General features: G+C 55.5%; 1 protein-coding gene across 2 annotated transcripts; it reads left to right on the forward strand.

The window, feature by feature from the left end:
• The first annotated feature begins 275 nt into the window (after nucleotides 1-275).
• On the forward strand, nucleotides 276-27,943 carry BCL7A (BAF chromatin remodeling complex subunit BCL7A). 2 transcript variants are annotated; one of them, XM_059139431.1, is made up of 6 exons: nucleotides 276-559; nucleotides 6,910-6,991; nucleotides 10,418-10,514; nucleotides 14,512-14,679; nucleotides 21,571-21,755; nucleotides 24,896-27,943. In XM_059139431.1, the coding sequence occupies exons 1-6, from the start codon at nucleotides 468-470 to the stop codon at nucleotides 24,965-24,967; spliced, it is 696 nt and encodes a 231-aa protein (XP_058995414.1). In that variant the 5' UTR covers nucleotides 276-467; the 3' UTR covers nucleotides 24,968-27,943. The 2 variants fall into 2 exon arrangements, with proteins under 2 accessions (XP_058995414.1, XP_058995415.1); XM_059139432.1 differs by having other exon boundaries at nucleotides 279-559; nucleotides 21,571-21,692.
• Nucleotides 27,944-27,996: the final 53 nt, after the last annotated feature.

Raw genomic sequence — 27,996 nt, forward strand, 5'->3', positions numbered from 1 at the left:
GCCCCGCCGGCGCCCCCTCCCCGGGGGACCCCGCGCCACCTGCGGCCTCCGAGTGAGTGTCCCCGCGCCCCGCCGCCCCCCACCCCCCACCCGCGCGCCGGGAGCCGGGGGTCGCCGGTCCTCCCCACCCCCCCCGGGGAGCGGGGGGGCGCGGGCGCCTCGCTGGGCGGGCGGGGGAGGCCCGCGGCGCTGGCCGGCGGCGCCCGGAGGCCGCACTGCTGGCGGCCGCGGCGGCGCTGCTCCCCCTGCTCGGTGCAGCTGGCGCCCGGCGCTTGCGCACTGGGCCCCGGGCGCGCGGCGGCTCCGGCTTTGTGTGTATGTGTGTGAGTGTGTGTGAGTGTGTGAGAGAGTGTGTGTGTGAGTGTGTGAGTGAGTGAGCGGGCGGGCGGGCGCGAGTGTGGCCGCCGCGGAGCGCGAGCAGGACCCGGCGGGCGCGCTCCCCCAGCCTCTCTCTCCCCGCCAGAACCATGTCGGGCAGGTCGGTTCGAGCCGAGACCAGGAGCCGCGCCAAAGATGATATCAAGAGGGTCATGGCGGCTATCGAGAAAGTGCGCAAATGGTAAGCGGAGGCGCCTGCTCGCTCGCTCGCCCGCCCGCCCGGCGCCGCGGCCGCCCCAGACCCCCGGAGCACATACAAAAAGCCGGCGGGCGCCGCGCCGCGGGCCGGCCGCGGGCCCGGGAGTTGGAGCGGCGGGCGGCGCGCGAGCCGGGTCACCTGCGCGAGGCGGGGGCCGCGGCCGCTGCCCAGGTGCGCTCGCGCCTGTCGCCCACCTGGCGCGGTGGCGGCGGCGGCGGCAGCCTGGAGGCGGCGGGGCGCCCCGGGGCCGGGCGGCGGAGCGGCGGGCCGGCCCCGCCGCGGCGCTCGGCTCCCGGGAGGGGGGCTCGGGGCCGGCCCCAGAAGCCATTTCGTTTTGTGCAAGTCACATGAAAGCGGCTTCCCGCGCGCCGGGGCCGCGATGCCGGCGGCGGAGGGGAGAGCGCGAGCTCCATTGTGCAGGCACCGAGCGGGCCGCCGCCGTCTCCGTCTCCTCCCCGCGCGCCCCGGGCGGCGCTGCGCCGGCCCCCGCGCCCCTGCCCGCGCCGGGCCTCCCTCCCGCCTCCCTCCCCGGCTGGCTGGCTGGCTGGCTGGCTGGCTGGCTCGCTCGCTCGCTCCCCGCCTCCCAGGCCCGGCGCCCTCGAGTCTGCGGAGTTTGCAGAGCGCGAGCCGTTTAAATTTAGCGCTTTGGGCTGCCTGGAGCGAGGGCTCTCGGCGAGGAAGAAAGATGGGGGCGAGCGCGAGGAGGAAGCGCCGGGGCGGCCGCGGGCCCGGGGCGCCCGGCACCCCCGCCCAGCCCGTCCTGCCCCGCCGGCGCCCGCGCGCGGGGGTCGGCGGGCGAATCTTTTTGGCCAGAAACCGGTCCGCGGCCGAGTCTGCTTTTCCCAAAGCAGCAGCTCGTGTTTGTTTTGCCGAGAGAGCCGTTGTTTTTGTTCTCTGCGCGGGGGAGAGGAGATTCGGGGCCGGCCGTGCGTGTTCTTCGAGCTCACGCTGGAGTCTGTCCGGCGTGGCCTTGTTGTAATAGGACTGAACGCGTTCGCCGCCTGGTCGGGGTCTGGCTCCGAATCGGCCCACGGGCCAGGCCCCAGGCGCGAGCACATCGCCAGGTTGGGGCAGACTTGTTGAAAACTCCTGGCACCTTGATTTCAACTTTATTATTATTATTTTTTTTTTCCCACGGCTTCACCAGGGTCAGGGAGAGAGAGGAGCAGCCGCGACGATCTGGAGTGTCAGCCCCAGCGGGCTCATCCTGACCCTTTTATTTTAAAGACTGAATAAACGGGGTAGGCCCCTGGTGGGGTATGTTTGTGTTTAGGGGAGCTATTTCTTGAGTAATGCCTTGGTCTCTAAAAACCGCTGGGGGTAAGCCTGCAGCCTAGCCGAGTCACAAGTTAGCTGTCCTTTCTGAGTCAAACCCAACAAAAAAGGCAAGAGGAAAATCAATAAAGTCCACGTGCTTCCCGGCCTCCTATGGAAAGGGCTGTCTGCGGATGGCCGGATGCCCGGCCAAGGGCTGGGTTTGGCTCCAGTGGGACAAAGAATTTTCAGAACCGTGAGAAGGAGAGGCCTTCCAAAGTTGCGATCCGAGTTTTCGGGGCTGTGGGAGCTCCGGGGGGCGGTCCAACTGGAGCCATTTAAAAATGGCAGAAACAGCAGCTGGGCCAAAACACACACAGGAAAACAAGCCTGCAGTCCTCTCTCCCGTGGGATTCCCAGAGGGAAGGCTGGGGTTGTCCCCTGCCTTAGTGCAGGGGCGAAAAAAGAACCAGTGTCTGGGCCCGAGACCCTTCTGTCAAGGCCTGGAGGTGAGAAACCGGCCAGGGGCAAGTTGCCTTTCTCTGTTCTGAGAGGCGTGGTGGGGCCTTCTGCTCCAGGTTCCCAGCAGGACGGAGGCTGTGGCACCCTGACGGAGGCTGTGGCACCCTGACAGCTGCCTCTCTGAGGCCAGTCTGCCAGCTGCTTTGCAGGGAAGCCAGATGGAGCTATGGGTTCTCTACCCTGGCGGTGGCAGAACAGGCAGCCTGGAGGCCCCCTCTGGCCTGGCCCAGGTTTGGGGGAAGGGTTTTCCTCCCTCCCTGTGTTTTAGGAAACAGGTCATGATAAAGACCTCAGGCTTCAGCATCTCAAGGCTGGGCTTCCAGTTCACTTCCTCGCTGTGACCTTGGGCAAACTGCTGAACTTCGTTCACCATGGCAGCCGTGGGTCTGGGGCTGCTTTCTCCCTCCTAGAACAAGATCACGTCCCCCAAAGCACCTGTTCCTGCAAACAGGAGCAGTCACTAAGGGTGTCCTTATTGTAAGGTGGGTGCCATAAAGTGTGTGTTTTGCTGTTTTTTTCCCCTACTCCCCCTTTTTAAAAAAGATTTTATTTAAATATTTGACAGAGATCACAAGTAGGCAGAGAGGCAGGCAGAGAGATGGGGAAGCAGGCTCCCCGCTGAGTAGAGAGCCTGACGCAGGGCTCGATCCCAGGGCCCCGAGATCATGAGCCGAAGGCAGAGGCTTAACCCTCTGAGCCACCCAGGCACCCCATTTTCTTGCCCCTTTTAAGCAAAAAAGACTTTGCCTCATTTTCAGGGTTTCCCCAGTTCCCAGAAGCCAGATCTCACTTTCACTGTACTTTTAGAATAGGCCTTCCAGTCAGTCCTTGAGGCTTTGGGTTGTTTATTAACTGTGTGGCCACCAACCATGCATTTCACTAGTGGCTGGGACATCAGGTTGCCAGATTTAGCTAATAAAATTACAGGACACCCAGTTAAATTTGAATTTCAGATAAACAGTGAAATAACATTTTTAAAAATAAGTGATACATATGTATAAGTTTTAGTAGAAGTATGTCCCATGCAATATTTGGGACATACTCACACTAAACTGTGACAGATCTGAAATTCAAATTTAATTCAGCATCTTGTATTTTATCCGGAGGACAGAGGTGTCTGGCATACCATTTATCCTGTGGGTCTAGGGAAATATTTCTTCTCAGCTCTAGGGACCCCTAAAAATCTCCCCTCTGGCAACCCTTCCCTTCCCTCGTCCCCGGAAAAAGCCGGCAGTCAGCCGTGACCACCCCGTCCCTAGCTGCCAGCCGTTTTTCCTCCCTTGTCTGCTGTCCCAGCAAGGCAGGCTGGTAGGCTATGAGGCAGCCACAAGATGGCTGGAAGAAGAACAAAATGGTGGGCCCATTTTTGGGAAACTGGGCCAGGGTTAGGGGCCCCGTGTGGGTGGAGAAGAGCAGGGGAGGAGGGTCATGGGGTGGGAGACAAAGGCTTGAGCCACAAAGTAGGCTTAGGCCTGGGACCCCTAGGCCCTCGGTCTGAAGGGTCCCTCGGGGACTTACTGAAAGAGAGAGGCCTGCTCCCTGGAGACTTCCCACCCGTTCCTGAGGGAGGAGGAAGTTGGACCGTGTTTAGGGCCTCACCCCTTTACGTTTGGGGGTATGCTCTCATCAGATGTAGGGCAGGTCAAGTGAGCCTGGGCCTAATTAAGACGATCCCAGCCATAGATAAGGCCTCCTCAGGTGTCACGGACTAGCCCTGGGAAGTGAATACAGAGTGAGGGTTTCATAGTGTCTCTGAGGGAGTCAGTGGGTCCCCCTTGGACGGTCTCCCTGGCTAGCCCTTGAACCTGGAACCAGGAAAACATTAGAAATTGACCATGGCCTGGAAAATCTGTGCCGGGTGTTTATGGTTTATATGGGAGCCTATGCTGGGGGCGGGGCGGTGCTGTTGGGGCTTTATTGCTACAGCTAGGACCCCCATTTGCCCTTCGTCCAGGAGCCCAGGTCTGGAGGGGAAGAGAGCGTACCTGAACCTGGGCCTGGCTGGTTACTGGGCGGGGGAGGGGCAGGGCAGGAACCCTACCAGTGTGCCCTCTGGCCACTGTGGGGCACAGTGAGGGGTGTGGCCTGCTGGCTGTGGTGAATCTGGGCCCGGTGCCTCCAGTGACCGGGTGAGTGCTGGGCGCTCTGAGAGAGCCCCGACTCCTCACACATGTGGGCCCCTCATGGCCACGGCACTGCCTTTGTGAGAGTCGTTAAGAATCTGGGTTTTTCTGTGGGGTCTTCGTTTTTCTTCTTAAAGTTTGGCAATTGATTCAAATGTTAAAAAAAACTAATATGCGGACCAGACCAAACATACCTGGGGGCCTCTCGTTTGCCATCCCAGTAAGTACGACTGAATCCCGTCGGTGAGAGCCAGGGCGGCGTGTGTTCCGGGATGATGGGTTTGGGGAACTGGCAGGAACTCTGCCATTTCCCTGAGCCCTTGTGTGTGTTGTTTGCCAGGGAGCTGCCAGCTTGAGGAGTCACCCAGAGCCCACGGGTCATGTCTGTGAATCCCTTCTTGTCCTCCCTGGTGCTTGCTCTGACTTCCTGCCCGCGCCCCAGGGCCTTGTCTCCCTGCGTGGCTGCTGGGCAGAGGTGGGGTTCTCAAGTGCCTTTCCCTATGTCCTAGAGCCCCTCAGTATCCGGTAGAAATGCAGATGAAGAAAGGTTTCTAATCCTTGGGGTGAACCGGCGGGGTGGGGGGACTCAGGCCAAGGGGTCACCAGCTAGGACAAAGGGAGGTGCGAGAACCCGGCTGCAGGCCGCCCATGGGTTGCAGACCGTCAGCCACTCTGGGAAGCACGTGCAGCTTGAGGCTTCATCTTGGCGCACCTGCTGGCGGCAGAGCCCAGATCTGGCACACTTTCTGCCTTGAGACTTGTCCTGTGTTTTGCAAGTCAATTACTTTTGTTTTTGTTTTTGTTTTTAACACAACCAGACCTCGGATTTGCTGGCCTGCTGGGGCCCTAGCCTGTGGAAGCCAGTTGAGAGATTTTGAGTAGTGAGTGCCTTTGGCCATTTACGTAGGATGCTAGCAATTTGTGTTTCTTTGTCCAGCTTCTGTAACTGATGTGCTCTGTGGAATGATTTCTTAGTTTTTCACAGGGGGCAGAGTAGCAGAGAGTGGCTCTAGGTCAGAGCCCATGTCCAGTCCTCATTCTGCCTTGGACTAGCTGTGTGACCATGAACTAGTTACATAACCTCTCTGGACCTCTTGTTTCCCACCCATAAAGTGGTGTGACAGTAGGCTTATTGGGCAGTCTTTGGGCAAGAGGGCTTTATTGTAAATAAGGCACTTAGCAGATGTTGGCCTTCAGCACACGATGGCTATTATGGTTGTTGCTTTGTCACCAGGGTTGTTCCTTGGAACACTCCTGTCCCTTCCAGGTGCCTTCTGATTATTCAGAATGAAGGTGGGGAAGGACACGGGTACGGGTTGTCCATCCTGCCTCCAAGACGTGGGAGATGGGTGGGTGGTGACTTAGATACATGCCTTCACTTAATTCTTTCTGGGCTAAAGGGGCAGGGGTGGGAGTGGGAGAAGCTGCTCCTTAAGCAGTGTGGTGCGGAGACTTTGAATACGGGCCCTGGGGAGGATGGCTTCACCTTCTTTATGAGGGTTTCCTTATCTGTCAAATGGGGAGGGTGACTGTTCCTGCCACACAAGGTTATGGAAAAACGAGAGCAAGTGTATTTGGGAGCTTAGTACATAGAAGACAAGAGAAATAGTCCTAAAATAAGTAAAAGCCAGACTGTGGCTGGTCGGGAATGTGTAGGATCTGAACAGGCAGTTTGGGGCATGGAGGTTTCTGTAGGTTGGGTTAGCTGGTTTCGAGTTTGCTTGGGTGCCCCGAACCCCCTGTTGGAAAGGGGTGCCAAGTGGCTGTAACGTGTCCCACCAGCCTGTGAAAGCCACCCCACCCCTGGAGGGAAGGTAGTCAGGTGCCTGGCAACTCACAGAGGTGCTCTTGTGACATGTAAGTCTCGGTTTTGGAGGAACTCTTGTCACTAAACTTGTTGGGGGCTTCTGGCGGCTCTGTCACCTGTCCTAGGTGTGCGTCTGGCCCCGACATCCCGCTGTGAGTCCCTTGAATCAAGCAGCCACAAGAGATTCTTTGTGATCTCCCATTTCTGAGATGGCAGAGGCACCAAAGCAGGAGGGCCCCGGGGCCCAGATCCCTTCATTCGGAGGAACCCTCTTTGATGGCAGCCCCTCTGTCCCCCCCCCACCATCTCCCCAGGCACATCCTTCAAGGAATGGGGAGGCTTTTCCCACATGCTGTCTCCTGTCATCCTCACGGCGGCCCAGAGACTGATGACCCTCTGAGGTCTAACAGATGGGGAGACTGAGGTGTGGGTTAGTGAGTGACAGTCCTAGTCCCAGCAGCCCCGCTACTAGATCTAGAGTGATCCACAGCACCTTCCCTCAACCCCAAGCTGAGCAGCCCCCGTGTCGGAGCTGTTCCGAGGCAGTATGGCCCGTGTGCCCCGTGAGGGGTACTCAGGATTCTTCCCCAGAAACACCCTGGTAACGAGCTCTTCCTCATCTACAGGGAGAAGAAGTGGGTGACTGTGGGGGACACATCCCTGCGAATCTACAAGTGGGTCCCTGTGACAGAGCCAAAGGTGGATGATGTGAGTATGTGGGCCAAACGCCTGCGGTGGGGCCAGCCATCTGCGCTCCCTGTAGCACAGGTGGAAGGTGCTGTCCTCCGCTGGGGCCAACACCCCCTGGGAAGCAGAAGGACCCAGCTGACCTGGGTCCTCCTCCCCACTCATAGTCCAGCCCCAGAGTGGCCCTCAGGGAGCTGGGACATGTCCCCTGCAAGTCGTCTCTTCTGGGCAGAGAGCCCTAGAGCTTGCCAGTGGGGACATGCCTTAGTGCCCAGCCGAGCAGACCCTCCCCCATCCCTGTGCGGCCCTGCTCCCGAGCCCCTGACCGTCTTGTCGGGTTGACTCTTTATCCCCTTTGTACAAGTGAGGGCACAGGCTCAGAGAGATGAGCCACTTCCCCGGAATCACACAGCAAGTGTCGGGTCTGTTTGACTCCAGAGCATGTGCTGTCTTTGCTGGTGGAGAGCCTTCCGGTGGCTGGAGCTGCTGGAGACCCCAGAGCTCAGGAACACAGCCCCTGCTGGGGCCCTGGGGTGGGGGGAAAGGGGGCCACCACCACTAGAGGGAGCTTCAGCAGCCGGGCCTGCTCTCCGGCGGGGACGCTGCCGCCCTCCATCGCGGGTAGTGTTTCAGTTTCGGGGCTCCTGGGCCATTTTACCCCCAAATACCCCAGGTCAGCTCCTCGTATTTCCAGTCAGCATCCAGAGCGGGCCCGCCTGCAGACCTTGGCGGGGGCTGTCCTCCCCCAGGAAGATGGCTCACGCTGAGCTGCTTGGACGGACAGTTCCATCTGCTCCTGGGGGGTTGTGGTCATGATCGGGGGCTTTCCGGGGAGCCATGAGGGCGAGGCCAAGCTTCCCCACCACCACCTGCCCTGACCTATCTCCGGCCTCCAGGCAGGGCCAAGGCTCCATTCTTGACCCTGTGATCACAAGCCCAATGCTGGGCTGAGGACGTCTGTGTTTGTCCTCCTTTCTGGTTCCGGCCTGGGCTCCTGCAGCCGCGAGGGCTGCGTTCCTCGGGGCCCCGAGACCTAGCCTCTCGCTGTGGCTGGAGCTGGCCGCCCTGGAGGGGAGAGCAGAGTGCAGCCGGCTCCTCGAAGACCGCTCCCGGCTCTGGCCCCGTCTGCGCCTTGCATGTCATTAGGTGTTGTATAAACGACAGTGGTGTTTGAGAAGACATGGTCCCTGCTCTCAAGGAATTTATAATCTCGTTGGAAAGATAATTATAGAATAGCATGAAGCAGACATCAGGAAAGTGCCAAAATGGATTGCGATCAAGGAGAAAGTGTAATATGTGGGCTGCCGGGAAGGTCAGGGCAGCTGCAGGCTGGGCACAGAGGTAGAAGACAGGCGTCCCCCCGCCATTAACCTGTGACGTCAGACAAGTGACCCCAACTTGCTGGGCCCTAGTTCCCTTTTCTACACCGTGGAGCAGCATCAGCCAGTTCCTGGGGTTTCTGCAACAGTGTGAAGGCAGCACATGAAATGTGGAGAACTTAACTGAGGGCTGGGGAACCCGCGGCCCTTGGAAAAATGCTAATTTGCCATTGTCTCTGAGCCTCCAAGATGTACAATATGGTGTTTCCCCCACCCCCTTTCCCTCTAGGGCTATGGGACCCACCCCCCGCTGAGCATCCAATCCTCTGGGAACAGAGGAGAAATGCAGGTCCCTGGGCCCCACCCCAGACGTCCGATTTGAAATCTGGTGGCTGTGGCCAGGAATCTGAATTGTGGGGGTGGGGGTAGCTTCTCATTTTTCTAAACACCCAATTACAACATAGTTGCACCATTTTTTTTTCCCCTTCATAACTCTTTTTTTTTTTTAAAGGTTTTATTTATTTATTTGACAGAGAGAGATCACAAGTAGGCAGAGAGGCAGGCAGAGAAAGAGAGAGGGAGGGAGGAAGCAGGCTCCCCGCTGAGCAGAGAGCCCGATGCGGGACTCGATCCCAAGACCCTGAGATCATGACCTGAGCCGAAGGCAGAGGCTTAACCCACTGAGCCACCCAGGCGCCCCTCCCCTTCATAACTCTTGCAAGTTCTTTTCTTTCCTTTTTTTTTTTTTTTTAAGATTTTATTTATTTATTTATTTGAGAGAGGGAGAGAAAGAGAGCAAGAGAGTGCCAGCTGGTGGGAGAGGCAGAGGGAGAGGGAGAAGCAGGCTCCCCGCTGAGCAGGGAGCTGAGCAGGGAGCGTGGGATGTGGGGCTCCATCCCAGGACCCTGAGACCCGTGACCCGAGCTGAAGGCAGATGCCTAACCACTGAGCCACCCAGGCGCCCCAGGTTTTTTCTTTTAAATAGGGAAAGCAATTTACAAAATTCAGACGTTGCTTTAAAAACATTTTTTTTCCACTGAAGACAACGCACATGCCACAGAATTCACTCTTCTAAGGTGTACATGTCGGTGTTAGTATATTCACTGTCCTCTAGCCATCACTGCTCTAATTCCAGAACATTTTTACTACCCCCAAAAAGAAACCCTCACACCTGCTAGCAGTCCCTGCCTCACCAGCACCGCGCTCCTGGAATCTACCCACTGACTCTCCGGCTCCAGAGGTGTCCGTCCTCTTCAAATGCTACTTTTTTTCAGATACAAATATATATGTACCTATGTCTGTACATCTTCTTGTAAATCTGCTTCCCGTCCTGTGTGCGCCCCCACGCCTCCCAGCTCCTTTCCCTGGAGCTGACCGGCATTTGTTCATCCTTCCAGAGAGCGCGCCCGCAGACACATGTGTGGACAGACACTCAAGTGTCCTTTCCTTTCCGTGAATAGTGGCCTTCCCTTCCCGTGTTCCGCACCTTCTTTCTGTCCATCCTGGAGATAACGGAGATGTTTCCGTAGATCATTCCGTATTGGTACACGAACTGCTGTCTTATTCTCAGTAATTACTGCATTACGTTACATGGCAAGGATGTGCTGTAATTTAACGAGTCTTACCAGCAGACGTAGGTCATTTCCAACACAATTCTGTTCCATTTGTAAAAAACAAAACAGAAAAACAAATTGAACCGTACACAAAAGCATCCTCGTCATCCCTCCTCCTGGGGATGTCCCTCCTCGACTGGCTTTCCAGTGTGGTGCTGGGGGTCAGCTGACTGGTCTTTGAGAAAGGCAGCCACGGGGCCTGTAGGTAGTGGGAGTGTGTGACCTGTGTCTTCTCTGTCCCTCAACTGGCATCGCTGTACCTGTTTGCATGCCTGCTGGTGCCGCTCCCTCACCGAGGGCAGGTTTCTGCCCAGCCCCAGAATCGTCCCTTCTGCAGGTGAGGCCCCTCATGGGACACATTCAAATGCAGGCCAAGGAGAGCCCTCGGGAGACTTGCAGGCTCCAAGGTGAACTGGCTGAATAAAATATTCCTGCCCCTCCCCCCCTCGCCACGGCTTGCTCGCAAATGCACACACAAGGTGGTGACTCGGTTTCTGCTCCGTTTTCTCCTCCAGAAGAACAAGAACAAGAAAAAGGGCAAAGATGAGAAGTGTGGCTCCGAGGTGACCACGCCGGAGAACAGCTCCTCCCCGGGAATGATGGACATGCACGGTGAGCTCTCCCGCCAAGCCCTGGGCTGTGTTTTTGTTCTCACTAGCAGGTTTGTGCACATTCCAGGCAAGGGTAGGAGGGCTAGGCAGCACCGGGAGGCCTCGGTGCCCAGGGGAAGGCTCAGCGGAGGGGAAGCTGTTCCCAGCACAGCAAGCCAAGAAACGTAAACCAAGCCAGAGACATAAAACCAGACCTTAACGAGCCCAGTGACACAACCCTCTGAGCCCAGTGACACAACCCTCATGGGGGTGACCTGTCAGTCCTTTGTGCGCTCAGGAGCATTTTGTGGGTCTACGATGTTTTTCCCTCCTAGGCCTGACTTGCCGTAAAAATGATGCTGTTTTCCATTTCCTATTTCGCTTTGGCTGCTGGGAAACTCCAGACTGGATTTCCACATCCCCGTTAATCACTGTGGAACCCAGGGACCTGACTTCAACAGTGACATCCTACCTTCCTTTGCCATTTTATTTCCAAAGTCCTAACCAGTGTCCCGCTGATGGAATCCAGGCTGGAGGCCTGCCTTAGCCAGTCTGGGGTTTTGACATGGCTTGCACTGAGTTCCCGTTTTACCTTGTTAACGGAGAGGACAGCCACACATCGTAAGGGCACTGGCTTCATGATAGGTATACACCCATGTAACCGGCCCAGGTCAAGATGGAAATGTGCCTGGCCACCCCCCGGTTATCTCCCCCTCACCCCGCCCCATGAGGAAGACTGCTCCCCAACTTCTGACCTAAAAGAGTCAAACATGAAATTTCTGTAACATTGAGTTTCCCTTATTTATAAACGAGGAAATCTGCATTTCTGCCATGCTTTGAGCAATCAGACCTAGAAACTCGGGGAGTGTGTTCCTTCCAGGCAGCTATAGCTGTTCCTACAGACGGCTGTGATCACTCCAGGCTGAGCTGGGAGCCTGACGCGGGGCTCGATCCCAGGACCCCAGGACCATGACCCGAGCTGAAAGCAGACACCCAACCGACAGAGCCACGCAGGTGCCCCCTTCCCATTTCTTGATCCCAGTTTCAACGTCTTTTTCCTTTTGACCACCCAGGCCTTCTGTACAGCACGGTGGTATTAGATAAATAAGTACATCAAAAAGGAATCTCGGTTTGATTGCGTTTCTGCCCCTCTGGTTCCAGGGCTGCCTTGCTCTGGGGAAGGCATGCCAGGGAACTTTTCCATTTGCCCAGATAGACCCGTCTGGAAAACAGTCACAGTCTTGCCTATTGCTGGGCCGGCCTCAGAAAGCACGGAGGGGTCTTGCTGATCGCTCACGTGTCAAGAAAGCCCCTCGCTGACCGTGCAGTCCCATTTGAAACATGGAACACAATTGAACCAGGTGTTGGAGCTGGGATGTAATCTGCCCCCCTCCCCCACCCCCACAATGCTTAGATCCCTACCTGGCTCACAGGTGAGGGCCTTTTGGAGCAGAGGACAAGATCCCACCTGGGTTCACATCTGGCTCCCTAGGCCATCCCCCACTCCGGCTGTGTGATCCTGGACTAGTTTCTTAACATGTAACTGTCAGCTCTGGTTTCACTCTGCCCAGCGGGCACGGCAGTGCCCACTTCATAAGGTCCCTGTGTGTATTCCGTGAGAAAACCCCCTCGAAGCCCTTGGCATGTTAGAGGCTGACATTTAGGAGCTGTCACAATGCACCAAGCATCTTGCTAAGCGCATTCCATGCCTTATCTCATTTCATCCTAAAAACAAGCCCCGTTGTGCAGATGAGGAAGTGAGGGCTCGGGCAGGCGGCCGCCCCAGGATGCAGTCCGGCCCTGAGGTCCTGTGGAGGCTGAATCCCAGTGTGTGGCTGCCGGCCCGGACCCTGGCTCCTCTTCTCAGTATCCTTACATTTTAGCACAAGTGTGTGGCCAAGACCCTCATCCAGCCGCAGGGCACGGACGGCCAGGAAGAGGCAAGGAAAGATGCGGGCCTGGACAGGATTATCGGGAAGGCTCCCAGTGGGGCAGTGGGCGTCTGTAGCCACCTTTTTCGAGTCTTGAGATTCTACTGACGTTGACTCAAATGCCAGGGTCATGTGGTTACCGGGTGACCAGGTTAGGCTCCAGCAACTAACTCGTTAAACATTAGTACTTGTTGTCATTAATTAACATAACTCGGTGCTGGGACCTGTGGGTCAGGCCTCTGCCTTGTACACACATGCACACATAGCTTGGTGTAGGAAGGAAGTTTAGATTTTCTTAAAAGGCAAATCAGGAGAGTGCACTATTTTTTTTTTTTTTTGACAGATCACAAGTAGGCAGAGACAGGCAGAGAGAGAGGGAAGCAGGCTCCCTGCCGAGCAGAGAGCTGAACGTGAGGCTGGATCCCAGGACCCTAAGATCACAACCTGAGCCAAAGGCAGAGGGTTAACCCATTGAGCCACCCAGGCGCCCCACCCCCCTTTTTTTTAAAGTCCCAGAATTCACAAGAGGATCTTCCGTGTAACTAGTACACTTAGAATAAGGTGCAGTTTCCCTGGCTGGGACCATGGGACTGCCTGATGCCTCCTTGGCAGATTGAATCTGGATTTTTTGGGGCAGAGCTGCTTGAGCAAGGGGTTCTGCTGCTCAGAGCCTCAGTGTCCCCCTCTGGAAACGAGGGAGGTGACAGCACCCACCCGGCAGGCCGTCGGGAGGATGAAGCAGATGACTAGGGCGGTTTTTGCCCAAGTGCCAGCAGGCAGTAGGGCCCAGGACATGTGGGCCTGCTGCTCCGTGTCTCCTCCTCGTTCTGTTTCACAAAAGTGGCCTTGGTCCCAGGTGTGCAGCGTGGCCCAGAGAAGCAGGGTGCTGATACTTCTGAAATCGCCACTTGGGTATCTGCAACCTCACATGATTCTCTGTGCCGAAGACAGGGTCCAGTGCTGGGCAGTATGTGCCCCCTGGACCCCCAGCCCTGCCACCAGCTCAACCACGAAGGCGTGGCTCCAGTTACTTCTCTTTTTTTCTCTGTATTGTGAAAAATCTCGTAATTGAGAGCAGTGGGAAGGCTAGTGGGATGAACTGCATACGCCCTGGGTTTTCACTCACACGCCATGTTTGCCTCATCTTTTTTTTTAATGGGTTAAGTTTTTTAATTGAAATACAGTTTATGTATAAAAACAGCTCTCGAGTGTTCAGTTCAGGGAATTCTGACAGTTGTAGGCAGTCTGGGCAGAACTGTTTTAAAGTAAGTTTCCCTGCATTGTGTTTTAAGTCCGCAGCTAAACCCTTCAGCACACGTCACTAATAAATGACATTTCTATACACCGCTGTGCTGTTTTCACTCCTAATTAAAGTAACTGTTATTCCCTTGTATCTTCTAAATCCCAGACTATATTCAGATTCCCTGGTTGTTCCAAAATGTCCCTTATAAGCTGACACATTCAAAATAGAACAGAAATAATTTGTTACATGTCCTTAATTTAGCTGTTAATTCTCTTAAATTTCTTCATAACAATATTCCCTGCTTCTCTCTCCCTTCTGCCTCCCCGTCTCTCTCTCTGTTTTCTTTAATTGTTCTGACTTGAGGAGCCTGGGCCAACTGTCCTGTGAAATAGCATCCTACTTTCTGTTCACATGTTCTCTCCCTCTTTTATTTTGTATCAAGTGGAAGGTGGTCTAGACGCTCGATCAGAGCAGTGGGATGTTCTTGGCAATGCTGTCTCGTGGACAAATCTGGCTGCTTCACCCAGAAAGGCCTCAGATGTCCCCTGAAGACTTGAAATGTGGGAGGCCACTGTGTGTCGCTGCTGCCCCCCGACCCAGGGCTGAGCCAGCGGGGGGCATTCAGGCAGACTCCCAGAAGCTTTCTCCTTGCAGGACCTGTGGAATGGCCCCTGGTGGCTCATCTCCAAGGTCTGGAGGGCGGGGATGTGTCTCCTTCCCTGAGAGAGGGTCCCGTGGGCTGCTGGCAGAGAGGCTTGGGGAGGCTGGGCCCCCAACCCCCCCTTCCTCAGTAGCTGTGGGATTTCAGCCTCTGGTTCTCTCCCCACCCCCATCCCCCCGTGCAGATGATAACAGCAACCAGAGCTCCATAGCAGACGCCTCCCCAATCAAACAGGAGAACAGCAGTAACTCAAGCCCTGCTCCAGAGCCCAACTCAGCTGTGCCCGGCGAAGGCACTGACGCCAAGGCAGACGAGGCCCAGGCCGACGGGAAGGAGCTTCCTGGGACCGAAGGTACGTGCCCGCAGGGGCATGGTCCTCCGTGCGGTTGGTTGACAGGTGTCTGGGAGGCCCTGCCACATGCTGAAGGTCACAGTAGAAGGTCACAGTAGAAGAAGGATAATGCCTAGACTAGCTCATCTTCTTATGGAACAATTTAAAAATCTGGCAGTCTAGTGTTGGGAAGATAAGCTCCCTGGTAAACTATTGTAAGAAAGAGGAATGGAGAGTCTTGGTGAATTATGGGGAGCATTTCTATTTTAAATAGGGCGGCCAGGGAAGGCCTCACTGAGAAGGTGACATTAAAACAGATTAGGCTAAAATTAGGTAAGGGAGCAAACCCTATGGAAAAGGGGGAGAGAAGCACTGTTAGGGGAGGGAATGGGTAATGCAAAGGCCCTGAGGCAGGAGTGCTCTCAGTGGCTAGGGAAGGGCAGATGAGGGGTTCGCAAAGTGAGATGAGGTCAGAAGAGGCCAGACCTTAAGTGTAGGTGGCTCTTACGTCCCTGAACAGGCCCTTGCTTCTGTGTCAAGGGAGGCAGGAACCATTGGGATTGACTGCCATGGTCTGGAGGACTGCTTTGGATGCTGTGATTGAGAACACGTAGTCGGGCTAAGGCTCGTGTGTCCGGGGCGGGAGCAGACGAGGTGGTAAGAAGCAGTCTGGTTGTGGAAGACGTATATGCACCGGATCTGTATTGTTTTGGTTTATTTTTGTCTATTTTGAGATCTCTGGATTCTTGAACAAGAAAATTTTGAAACGTACAGAAAAATGAACAGGGTGCTCTCCCTCGTGTGTCAGCTGAATTTGGCATTTATTTGTTTGTTTTGTTTTGTCTGTAAATATTGGGGGGGGGCATTTGAAGGTTACTATAGATCTTAAAACGTTTTGTCCCTGAACACGTCAGCACACGTCTCTTAGAAATAAGAATGTGAGATTAAGAGTCACTTATGGTTTGTCTCCCTCCCAATCCCATCTTGTTTCATTTATTCTTCTACCCACTTAAGCCTCCATGTTGCTGTGAAGTGTGTAAACCTGGTGATTCACAGACCTGGGGATAAAAATATATGTATATAAAAAATATATGTTTATAAAAAATAAAAAATAAAAAAAAAAAAAAAAAAAAAAAAAAAAAAAAAAAAAAAAAAGAAAGAATGTGTTCTTACATCATCACAAGTACCGTCATTACACCTGAGAAGACGGGCCCCTAGTTCTTGCTGATATCGAGGTGGATTTTGAAGGTTCCGAGGCGGAGGATGTGTTGGCAGGTGGCAGCTGGCCTGAGCGGGGGCTAGAGGGTGACCCCTGGCATCTGGGGGGATGGCCTTGCCAGCATCTGTGAAGGGAGGAGGAGGAAGAGGCCGGTGGCGTGGGGGACGCTGCACACAGCCACGCTGAGCACGAGGTCGGGCTGCTGGGCCGCTTACCCCGCGGGGATGATGGCTGGCCTGGAGCCCAGGCTTCCCTGTGCTTGGAGAGGGACTGGGACGGGTCTTCATGGGAGGAAGGCCTCTCTCTGCTGTGGCATCCGCTGGAACCCCAGAGGTCACAGACCAGATCCAGCGCAGGGCATGTGGCTGTGGCCACGGGCCTGGTGCAGTTTTTATTTTTAATTTGAATTGGATGTCAGAACTTTAAAACTAAACAGTTGCACTTAAAATAAGATTGATTTCCACCTTGTCTTGAGAAAATCAGAAGATCGGCGATACCGGCTCTGCGTTTCCAGGGAGCGGCAACCGGTCGAAGCAGAGATGTGGCTTCCGGGGAGGGTGAGCAGCCGGACATCTGCCGACTGCCGCACTCCCTGCTGCTCCCTGTTGTCCTTCTGACACCGAGGCCCAAGAGTCCTGGCCCTGTGTCACTCCGCAATCACTGTTGCTTTCCTTATTACTCATTTATTTATTTTTTTAAAGATTTTATTTATTAGCGAGAGAAAGCACAAGCAGGGGGAGTGGCAGGCTCTCCCCTGAGCAGGTTGGAGGTTGTCTAGGCTGTCTCGATCCCAGGACCCGAGCAGAAGGCAGTCTCTTAACCGACCAAGCCCCTCAGGCGCCCCCTTATTACTCATATAAAGGAAAAATTGCTCTGTTTTTTAAACATGTTTCTCTATCAAAAATGGACAAGCAAAAGCCTGAGAGGTTGGGAGAATCCATATTTCTCTGAGGAACAGACTATTCCTTCAGGGCTTTTTTTTTTCCCCCTTAACCTGGGTCTGAGGCTTGAGCAGCCCTGGTGACACCTTCATGGCACTGCCTGGCCCTAAAGAGGGCTTTTGCGTTTGTGGGCAGTGCCATGAGAGGCCGTAGGAGAAGGGGGAGGTGCTGGCTGACTTGGGCTTCAAGGCTGAGCAGGGATAGGAGGGAACGAACAGTGCAGCCACAAGGGACTGGGGCCAGTGCCTGGGGACGTGTGGGGAAAGGGGCGAGCCAGCCAGGTGTGAGGGTCTCAGGTGCTCAGTGCAGCACCCCCTTTGTGAGCCGGAAGCGGAAGGCGGCTCATGTGCCAGGTAGGCCTGGGGGAGGGGCAGGCTAGGGCGTGGGCGACCCCACCCATGGTGAACAACCCAGGTGTTAGGACGTAGACCGGACGGCCGCCAAGCCAGAGCCTCGAGTGTCCCCCCTCCCCACCCCCAGAGAACCGCTGTCGAGTCTAGTGCGGCAGTCTTGAGGTAGTCTGCACACCTAGAAGGATCTAGATGAGAGTATAACCTCCTTTTTTTAGACTACTTCCCTTAACAGTCACCATGGAGATTGCTTCGTGTTGGGACGTCAGGTTTGTCTCACTCTCTTTACCAGGTTCATACTCTTCAGGGGCAGGAACGGGTCGTCATTTATTTAAACAGTCCCCACCCTGACGATCATTCCGGCTTTTTCCATCTTTTCTCCCCACACGTGACCCTGCAGGGAGTCTCGTCCACGCCGTCCATGCCTCCTTTTATCTGCGCTCAGGTGCGCTGGCGCCACGGGCGGAGGGACTGTGTGCTCAGTCAGAGGTGAGGCGGACCCCACTGTTCTCCTCCCGGGCCGTGGCCCGCAGAGCTTCTCGGCCTCTGTGCGGCTGGCCCTCGGGGCCCGAGGGTCTCGCCTGTGGGGCCGGACTGTGTGTGGCCGGACGTAGAGAGGCCTTCCTGGGTTCTCCCCGCCAGCTGCTGGGAGCGAGCCCCACCCCCGCCCCGGGTGTGACACAGAAATATTTTTGGAGGCTACCAAATGTCCCCCCGAGGGGCAGAATCGTTGTCTGTGGGGAGCCGCTGTAGGAGAAGCTTGGACGAGGGCCTTCCGGGTGAGCGTCCTCTCCTGTCCCCACAGGGGCCCCCAGTGTCATCCTGCTCTTGGGGCTCTGCGGGCAGTGGGTGGTGGAACCAGGGGGCTGGGACCAGGAACTGGACGAGCTGTCACATCTGGGCTGACACTTGCTGGCCGTGTGGCCTTGGGCTGGTGGCGTCACCTCCTGTGAGCTTTCCTGTTTCCTTATTTATAAAATGAGGCAAACGAAAGTTGCCTCCTGCATCAGTCCCTGAAGGGAGCGGGGCAGGAAGGAAGCAGAAGCGTTCACCCAGGCCTGAGCCCCGCGTGAGCGAGGGGAGGTCACCACACCTGCCGGGCCAGGTGTGCACACATCCCGGCTCCTTCCCTGTCCTATGTGCCTTCTCCCTCATGGCTCCCTTGCCTCGGGGCTGCATCTCCTTCTCCCTAACAGCCAGTTAAAGCGCAACTGCAGAAATTGCTTCTTGGGTCGCTGGTTCCAGAACCATTTTGGTAACTATAAGCCCCCTGCCCCCCTCCACCACCAAAAGCTTTACCGGTCCAGGCAGGAACCACACGAGGGTCCTCTTTTGGCGACCCCAGGTCACTGGGCCTGCACAGTTGCGCAGCATTGCTCGAGGGAGGGGGAGGCCCCACGGGAAAGGCGTGAAGGCCTCCCAGGTGGGGCCGTGCAGCCTGCGGGACAGGGTGGGTTAGTCACCAGCTGTTGACCTTGCTTTGAACTTGTTTACTGCTGAGTGAGTTCAGGGAATGACATAATGTCCTAACTCGCTGGACTAAATTTAGGCCCTAGGAAAATAATTTCCCCTGGGTGAGTTCCAGCACCAGCGCTAGGAGAATCAGGCCCTTGCACCGAGCCCTTGCGTGCTCCTTAAGGCCAGTTCCCGCTGAGCTCTCGGCCGGGCCGGGGGTCAGCATGACTCTCTGGATGGTTGGCCATGATTTCCGAGCCTCCGTGTCCAGCCTGCAGAGCTCACTGTAGGGCAGAGAAGGGAGGCCAAAAGAGGGCAAAAACAATTCAAAGTTGGCTAAAGCAGACATCCATTATGAGCTAGAACATGACATTAATGTGGATTTCTTCCTTTTTTAAAAAATTGAGATGAAATTCACCTCTCTCTGGCTCCAAACCATTTCCATCATGCCCAAAGGAAACTCTGTGCCCATAAACTGTCACTTCCCCCTTCCCCCTTCCCCAAACCCCGGCATCTGCCTGTCTGTTTTCTATCTGTGTGGCTTTGCCTGTTCTGGGTGTTTCGTAGAAGTGGGTGTATAGTATGTGGCCTTTTGTGTCTGGCTTCTTTCGCATGGGATCATGTTTTCGGGGTTCCTCCGCGTGATGGCAGGTGCTGCTCCCTCCTTCCTATCTGTGACTCTGTAATACTGCACTGTGTGGACTGTGCCCCTACCACGTTTTGTCGTTTGACGCATTTGTTAATTTGCATTTGGGCTGTTTCCATCTTTTGGCTCTTTTGGCTCTTTCATCCCCCTCTCTTGGGATGTGTGCACACTCTTAGTACTGCTGTGCACACTGGTGTACAAATACGAGTGTGAGAACGTATTTCCCGTTCTTTTGGGTCTCTCCCTGATGGTGGAGGAGCTGGGTTGTACAGGGATTCTGTGTTTAACTTAACCTAAGAGAGGCACCTGGTTGGACCAGTCAGTAGACTGTGTGACTCCGGATCTCGGGGTTGTGAGTTGGAACCCCACACACAGGGTGTAGAAATTCCTTAAGTAAATAAATTTTTAAAAAGGTAAAACAAAATATTAAAGAACTGCCGGGTTTATAGGGAGTGTGTCCTAGGTACAGTTAGTCCCCCCTGGGGTTATTTTGTTCCTTGAGTACTTCCCCTGTCATTCCTTTTAAGTCCTCACCGTAACTCCACAGGGTGGCTGTTGTCAACCGTGATGACCTGTAGGCCTCCCAGAGGAAACAAGCGGCAGAGGAATGACAGGAGGGGAACTCGGGTCTGTCTCTAAACCCTAGGTCCCCCAGGTCGCAGGTTGTAGGCAGAGTCCAGCCCTGGAGAGGGCGGACCCCTGAGCCTCCCTGTGGCAGCAGGAACACCCAGCTCAGGCCCTGGCGGGGTGGTGGGTTTCCGAGTGCTGCCCTCAGGATATCAGGGCTGCTGGGGTTTGGGGAGTCAGAGTATGTGTTAAGAGCAGCTCACCGGGGATGGACATGCTGGGATATCAGCCTCCTTGAGAGAGGGAGCTCTTACACCTCCTTCCTGCCCTGCTCCCCAGCCCTCTGCTCCCCTCTGGCTTCAGGCCATGGGGTGCTGCTGACTTGGTTCCCATCTTTCTGTATTGCTTGCTCCCTTTAAAAGTTAAGCCTGTAGGGGCGCCTGGGTGGCTCAGTGGTTGGGCCGCTGCCTTCGGCTCAGGTCATGATCTCAAGGTCCTGGAGTTGAGCCCCGGATCGGGCTCTCTGCTCAGCAGGGAGCCTGCTTCCTCCTCTCTCTCTGCCTGCTTGTGATCTCTCTCTGTCAAATAAATAAATAAAATCTTTTAAAAAAAAAAAAGTTAAGCCTGTAGATAGATAGATAGATTGATTGATTTTTTTTTTCTTTTCTGCCTCAGGAACTTCAGAAAGTGAGGCATTCCTGAGTCTTCTAGTGCCCTTTGAAAAAAATAAGGGTGACGGGTGTTGTTGGGGCCTCGAGTGCAAGCAGAGTGGGGCCCTGGGCAAGATGTCACTGCTCCCACCGTGAGCTCTGTGGCACAGTGCCCAAAATAAGCGTCAGGTACAAACACGGCTGCCTCCTCGCCCACAGCCGCACGGCCTCATAAGGACAGCTGTGGCCCGCGGCCTCCTTCTGCTAGAGGACCGTGCTGGGGAGGGGAGCAGAGAGACCGATGCATAAGAAATGGCCCGACTGACTGGCAAAACAGGATTCATAAATAAGTGATTGCCTGTTGGAAGCCGTGCAGCCATCTTGTCCACTCTTGTGTTTAGAGAATTTTTAAAAGACGTGAGAATGTTTTCCAAAATTCTGTGTGATCTCTATTTGGGGAGAGCAGAGAATGATATGCACGTAGAGGGGGGGAACATCTGGAGAGATGAAAATAAATCCTCTGAGATGTTAGGAAATCAATCCTCCGAAATGTTAGTGGGATGTAGTTGTGGGTGGGGTGAGATAATCAGTGATTCTAACTTTATTTGTTCCTGTGTTTTCTGTTTCCGTGCAATCGTCAGTCATGGCTCTGATGATCAGGAAAATACCCACGTTATTAAGAGAAATGTCTACAAAGGGGCAGTTTACCTCTCTGGGCTCCCCAGGTGGAGGACGCGGGGCTCTGGGATGGAAAAGGGAGGAGTCAGCAGCCATGATGGTCGGGGTGCGTTGTGCCCACCAGAGGGCGCCAGCCGCACGCGGCACAAAGCGTGGAGCGGCCCCTAAACTGTCCTGCCTCTCAGGGCACATGGCTGGTGGTGGGTGTGCAGGCAAGGGTTGGGGGCCCCAGGGCTGCTTAGGACAACGCCCCAAGAGAGGCTTCCCAAGCGCCCCGGCTCGCTGCAGGCCCGGCAGTCCGCCTGGCCACAAAACTCCCCAGTTCCAGGTATTTTTAGTAATGGGTCCATCTGGCTCCACATCTCACGTGTCTGAAAACAGCTTCTGTCATCCCGCTTCCCCTCAGATGCTTCTGACGAGCAGAATTCACAGTCTTCAGTGGAAAACTCGGTGAACAGTTCAGAGAAAGTGGAGCGGCAGCCATCTGGAGACGCGGGTCTGGCTGCGGAGATGTCGGCAGCCTCTCAGGTACCTCGATCAAGGTCTCAGAGGGGCAGCCAGATCAGCCGGGAGCCCATTGGGGTGTCAGGGGTACGTTGAAAGGTATTTTGTTATTTTGTTCCCTTGTTTTCCGCTTGGAAGACTGGCATTCGCCTGCATTCGATGAGCGGGAGCCGTGAGTGTCCCGGGCCCCAACCCTCAGGGAGCAGGGTGTAGGAAGAGGAGGCGGCCCTTATCCCAGCCTCAGCTTTGTCACTTTGTCACAAACGTCTTGCCTGCTCTCGTGCCCCAGAGTCAACTTCCTTCAGCGCAGGGACGATACGTCTTCAGAATCCTGAACGCCAGATAACTCGTCCTTTGGAATTTTGCAACTGACTGCACCACCCCCTTGCTTGGACCTCATTCTGGGTCACCCCCTCTGTCAGCATCTGGTCTGTGCAGGAGCAGGTGGCCAGTAGCTAATAACAAACATCCTGAGTTCGAATCCCAGCTCCTTCACTTGGCATAACTGAGCGTCCCTGTCTGCAGCTGCCAGACTGGGACCCCAGAACTGTCTTGGGGTCAGGGCACATGGGATGAGAGAATGTGGCGAACACACGGTGTGGGGCCGGACACGGATGCCTCAGGTGCCGTGTCTGTGGATTTTCACCGTCTACCTTCTGTGCTCACCTAAGATGAGTGGGGACTCCGAGGTGTTGAAACTTGAACTAATAAGAGTATAGTCTGGTCCCTCCGGAGAACGTGATGGGAAGTGGCCACGGAAAGACTGGAAGGGTCCAGGCTGCAGCAGGAGTTGGTCTGCGCTGTGCAGAGCCTTGACTCAGGCCTCCCGCAGGGGGCCATGCCTCCGGGACTCTAAGGTCTAACTCCCCTTGGCTCTGCAGCCCCTCCTCCTGCAGAGCCCACCTCCAAAGGCCCAAAGACACAGAAAGAGCATTGATGGAAGGTGTGTTTGCAGTGGTAGGAAGCAGGCCTCAACCTACGTCTGTTCAAAGGGGACTGCTTAAATTAACCGGGGGTCATGGATCAAACAGGTCAGTATGCAGCTGTTATAAAGCGTGTGGCTGACCCAGGTACAGACTGACCAGAAAGAAATAGCCTCCTGATGTGAAATGAGAAAAGCAAGACCTAGAACCTCAGGCACAGCTGGAGCCCATTAGATTAAAAATCAGAGCCTCCTGTGTAGTATATAAAGACAGGACATCTGCTCGGGTCTCCTGGCCTCCTGAACTCGTTGGACGAAAGGTTAGCTTGAACCTTTGATCCGTGCCCTGGGGGCATCTAGTAGCCCCCGCCCGGCCCCAGATATCTGAAAGGTACAGGGATCTCCCATTCTCACAAGCGCCCCTCCTCCGCTCCCATTTCCGGGGGACCCAGACCTGGCACGGAGCCTCTTCCACTGTTCTCAGGGCACACGGACACAGATATTCATCCACAGAGCTTAGGTTTGTGGGCAAGGTGGAGGATACCATACAGCTGCGCAAGCAACTTGACACTGACATTTGGCCATTTCTGTATTTAAAAAAAAAAAAGCTACCCCAGCCTCCTAAGAGGAGCAGAACTCCGGCTCTTCTCCCCTGTTAGACTGTCCTGAGCTCGTACGCCCCTCTTGGTCCCCCTTCCCTTTCTCGTCCACTCCCACGCTCCCCCATCCAAGTGCTCTGCAGAACCAGAGAACCTTCTCGCCAACAGGACCCAGCGTCCTCTGAAGGCGCAGTACCCGCTTTCTCCCGTTGCGTCTGTATCGGGCTTCTGTTGCTTTTGGAATGAGAACCAAGGAGAGCACAGAAGCAGTTCTTCGGGCCTCCTTGTGATGCCGGCTCTCGGGGTCTGTCACTAGAAACTCCCACACAGTCCCCATCAGGCCCCGAGGGCTCCCTTAAACATATGTTGCGCACCCACTGGGGGGGGGGGCGCTGTGTCAGAATCTAGGGACCCAGGGTGAGCCGGAGATGGGTCCCTCCCCGCCATCATGGGGCTCACCGTGGGGTGGGGGGCAGGAAGAGACACAGCCAGGTTTGGCAGCCATAGGCGGGTTACGAGGTTATAACGCGTGCTGTGGAAGAACCCACATGAGGCTGGAGGGGCTTGACGGTAGAGCATTCTTCGGGCTGGTGTAGGCACAGAGACAGGCTAGGAGTGGGAATTTGAAGGTGGAGAAAAAGAGGGCCATGAGGGCAGGCTTTCTGGGCCGGGCCTGGAGACAGGAGCAAGCCTGAGGAACAAAAGGGAGGCCAGGGTGGCTGGGGCCTAGCGGACGAGGAAGAGAACGGGCAGGCGAGGCACTGAGGACTGAGGTAGGCGCGGACTGGGTGCTGGGCCTTCTCAACCTGGCGAGGAGTTGGGATTTTGCTCTGGAGGCAGTGGGAAAGGATCCTCGGGTTGTATGTTCTGTGTATGGTTGCTGTTTAGGGATTTCTCGAACCGTGTGGAAGGCTGGGTCAGGAGACTGCGGGAGCAGGGTGCGGCTTTGTCTGGGCAGACGGGGCGGGCACGGCTGCGGGCAGAGGGGAGGGGGGCGGGCCCAAGGGTATTTGGAGATGGAGTTGGTGGGACTCGCTGATAGGTGGGGTGTGGGAGCGGGCGGAGGAACCGGGGCCACTGGGGTGCTGTCAGCTTGATCCTGGGCGCGCGTGGGGTCAAGACAGACTTGGTTAGGGGCCGTCGGGGTGCGTAGCCATCAGCTGCTCTCGGGTGATGGGTCAGGCGGAGATGCCTGTGTGGGAAAATCGGGGTGCCGGAGTGATTTCCCTACCTTTCTGGGCCACGGGATGTCGGAATGTGGTCACAGCTAATGGGCTTTTCCTCAGAGTAACACGCGTGTGCGTTCACCAAACACAGAGTATTGGGGGAGCCGCTGACCACAGGGCAAGGTCGGACTAGGCCTTCAAGCTTGGAGAGGTCCACTCGGAGCTCGTGCATAGATGACTACTCTGGCAATTCATGACAGACCAGAAGGCCGATAATGGGGAGACCTGCCCGGGGCTGGGGTGGGGAAGGGGCCGGGGGCGCTTAGAGGCACATGCTTGGAAGAGGGAAGCCACCGTGGTGGGGACAGGCAGGCCCGGGTGTCACAGGGCTTGGTGAACGGGGGACGCAGGGTCGGAACTGTGAGTTCGAACCACAGAGGCTGGTGCTCCGTTTCCTCCCCGGTCGGCCTGCAGCCTCACGGCCGGCCTCGCCTGCCTTCCTGGCGTGGTAACCCGCATCCTATCTTCTTCTCCCCCAAGGATTTGGAAGGAGTGCCCCCCTCGAAGAAGATGAAACTGGAGACCTCGCAACAGAACTCTGAGGAGATGTAGACCCTGCGTTCGGTCCTGCTGTCCATGCCCACGGGGGAGACACCTGCAGGCTGAATCCCAGAACGGCTTCACCTGCGCGGATCCTCTGGGGCGCGGACAGAACTACAAACTTTCCAAGTTTACCAAGTGCAAATCCAAGAAAACCCAGAACAGCGTAACTTCTCAGACACTGAAGAACTTTTCTGCTGTGAAGCAAAACACTCGGGTGTTGGAGGGACTGTCCTTGGGAAGGCGGGGTCGACCGCTCAGGAGTGTCTGCACACTGTCTCTGAAGCCAAGATTACATTTGTGTTGCTGCTGTATTGTTTTGTGTCCCCCCCCCCCCCGCCCCAACCTCTCTATTTAACGATATAAGCTATTCGAGGGTCGTACCGATCAGGGAATCGGTTCTTGTCCGGGCTTTTCACTGTTCGCCCGATTCCTTCCGCTTTCTTTTTTTGTGCCTTGTGCCCTTGAGGTGACCTCTGGCATGTTTTCCTGGTTGTTTTGCATCTCCCTTTGCAAAGTGCCCTCGGTTTTGTCCGGGCAGCCGGTGCCACCGTCCTCACACCTCTCCCCTCCCTGACCCGGGACTTCAGCTGGAGCGGAGCAGGCAGGGAGGAGGGGCTGGAGGCCTCGCACGAGCAGGACCTCCTTGACCGCCCGGTTTGCCGGTGTGGGGGTGTCGGGCGTGCCCTGGGCCCTGGGTCCTGGGTCCAAGGTCCGAGGAGTCTCGGATGTCGGAGCGCTGTCCCCAAGGGCTGGCTTCGGGATGTTCTCTCTCACTTCCTCGGAGCAACTGAGGCCGGTGTTTCCAAGCCCACCGTGGCCCAGACGGACACACAGAACCCTTCGACCGCTCTGACACGCGCACCCTCTACCCCGACCACACCGCTTTCTCCCACACCTCCGAAGACGAAATGGCTTCTGTGGCTGATTGCAGGACTGTCTCCTTAGGACGCTAAAAGGGCCGAGGGGACGGGGAGCCAACGGCAGGAAGAGCCGGTGCTGAACTTTCTCTCATAGGATGTTGCCTGGATTTCAAATCCGCAGGAACCTGCTACCCTCTGCCTCCCCAGCTTCACTTGGCAACGCTCCCCGCGCCCCGGGGAGGCAAAACTGCGAAGTGTTCTGACCCTCAGAGCCGGCAGTCAGATGGCCTCCTGCTCCCAGGATGCACGGACGGTCCCCACGGGGGAGCTGACCCTGACGATTGGGCCTCAAAGGCCAGAACAAGGCACCAGAGAGTGGAATTCTCTGCACGCCTCCCGAAGGGGGCGACCGAAGCCCCTCCTCGCCTCGGTCCTCTGCCTGTGCTGGGACACCTTCCTCTCACTAAAATGGAGATGCCCCCTTGGACAAACTGCCTGATTGTTTGGTTCTGAGGCCTGGTTTGCTCTTAATTCCTAGATGGACTCCTCGGACCTTAACCCTTTTCCTGAGCTTTCTTTACTGCACTGGAGTTCCAACTCCCTTTGAGTTGAGTGAGGGGGTGGGCGGGTCGGGGGGAGGGGGTTTGCTTTTGTTTTGTGGTTTTTTTGTTGTTGTTGTTTTGTTCTTTTTCGTTTTGCTGATTGGTGCATATCCAGGTACTACCTTCGAGACCTTTGACGTGGGGCTCTCTCTCCTGACCACCATGGAAAGTGTCTGCCAGTTCCTGAGGGTGGGCTCTCCCTTGTTTCTAAGGGAGCCAATCTGTTTCCTGCACTTCAAGAAGAATCAAAATGTTCCTGAATTTCAAATACCTCATGCAAAATGGTCTCCTGGAATAAGGGGGAAAAAAAAAAAAAACAACAAAAAACAAAACACAAACTTTGAAAATCTTAATGTTGAAGTTCGCAATGCCGAAAGGTTTCTGTCTTAAGAAAAAAAAAAAAAAAGAAAAAAACCCTTATCAGTTTTGCCCCTCAGGCAGTCCGCTCCATGCAGAACCCTGTTCTGCGTTACCTCTCACGTATCTCCAGGCGGCTTTACCTCCAGGGCCTCTAAAGCTAGAGTAACTTTTTTTTTCTTTGCAGCGAAACTCCATTTTGATGAAAGATGAATTTGGATATTTATTTCCTTTCTTTTTGGGAAATGAGAGGTTAGAAGCAAAACAGCTGAAGGAGAATCACACGCATCCACAGACACCACACGGCAGCCAGGCCCCCCCGCCTCCCCCTCCCCTGCATGGGGGTCCCCTTCCGGTTGTGGTGGCCTCTCTGGACAGGCAAGGGGAGTCAAGGCCGTTGAGGTTGAAGACGACATCCGCGACACCGAGGCTGTCATTTGTTTTTCTCTGAAGTGCCTGAAGGTAGGAAGAGGCCCGTGGCTGGGACCCACTGGGCCCCTGGGCCCCCGCCGCGGCGGCCCTGCACTCATCACTGGCCGGGAAGGCCTTCCACACGGGACGGTGAGACTGCAAAAATCCAGACGTGCTTCCTTCCCCAACGCAGTCCGCTCCCCGGAGCCACTGTCCCCGCCTGCCCTGCGCCCCTCGCCCCCTCCCACCACAGAATCTAAGACCTTTCAGCCGGCCGAGCCAGGGGCGGGGGTCCCCAGCAGATGCCTTCCGCGGCCACCAGGCCCCATGGCCTAAAGGGCTCCCAGGGCAACCTTACTCCCCGCCACCCGTGACGTCGAGGGAGCTACATTCCACAAAGTGCTGGCACTTACACCCGGAACCCGGAAGGTGGTGGACCCGTGTATAGGGTGGTGACCTCCCATTACGAGCGATGTCATGGTTTGGAATGTTCATTATCGCCAAGGACCCGGTTAGAGGTATAAAGACCTTTTTTCCACCGTTACCTAATTTTTTTTTCCTATTATGTTTTGGGTTTTTTGTTTTGTTTTTGTTGTTGGTTTTGTTTTTGTTTCTTTTTTCTTTTTCTTTTTTTTTTTTTTTTTGGTGTGTTGTACAGCAGTATAATTTTTCACTTATTTATTCCATCAAGTAGATATGGTTTGTACAATGTACAATGGTTCCATTTCAGAAAATAAAAAAAATTCAAGTCATGACCATCATGTGATTCTGTAGCATTATAATAGTAAATGTGATGGATGGTGAGAAG

Source organism: Mustela lutreola, chromosome 11 (assembly GCF_030435805.1).
Source record: "Mustela lutreola isolate mMusLut2 chromosome 11, mMusLut2.pri, whole genome shotgun sequence".
Lineage (NCBI taxonomy): Eukaryota > Metazoa > Chordata > Mammalia > Carnivora > Mustelidae > Mustela > Mustela lutreola.

Coding starts and splice junctions, on each gene's coding strand:
- BCL7A (XM_059139431.1), top strand. CDS start 468: ATGTCGGGCAGGTCGGTTCGAGCCGAGACCAGGAGCCGCGCCAAAGAT. Junction 6,992..10,417: donor CAGAGCCAAAGGTGGATGAT/GTGAGTATGTGG, acceptor TTTCTCCTCCAG/AAGAACAAGAACAAGAAAAA. Junction 10,515..14,511: donor GGGAATGATGGACATGCACG/GTGAGCTCTCCC, acceptor CCCCCCGTGCAG/ATGATAACAGCAACCAGAGC.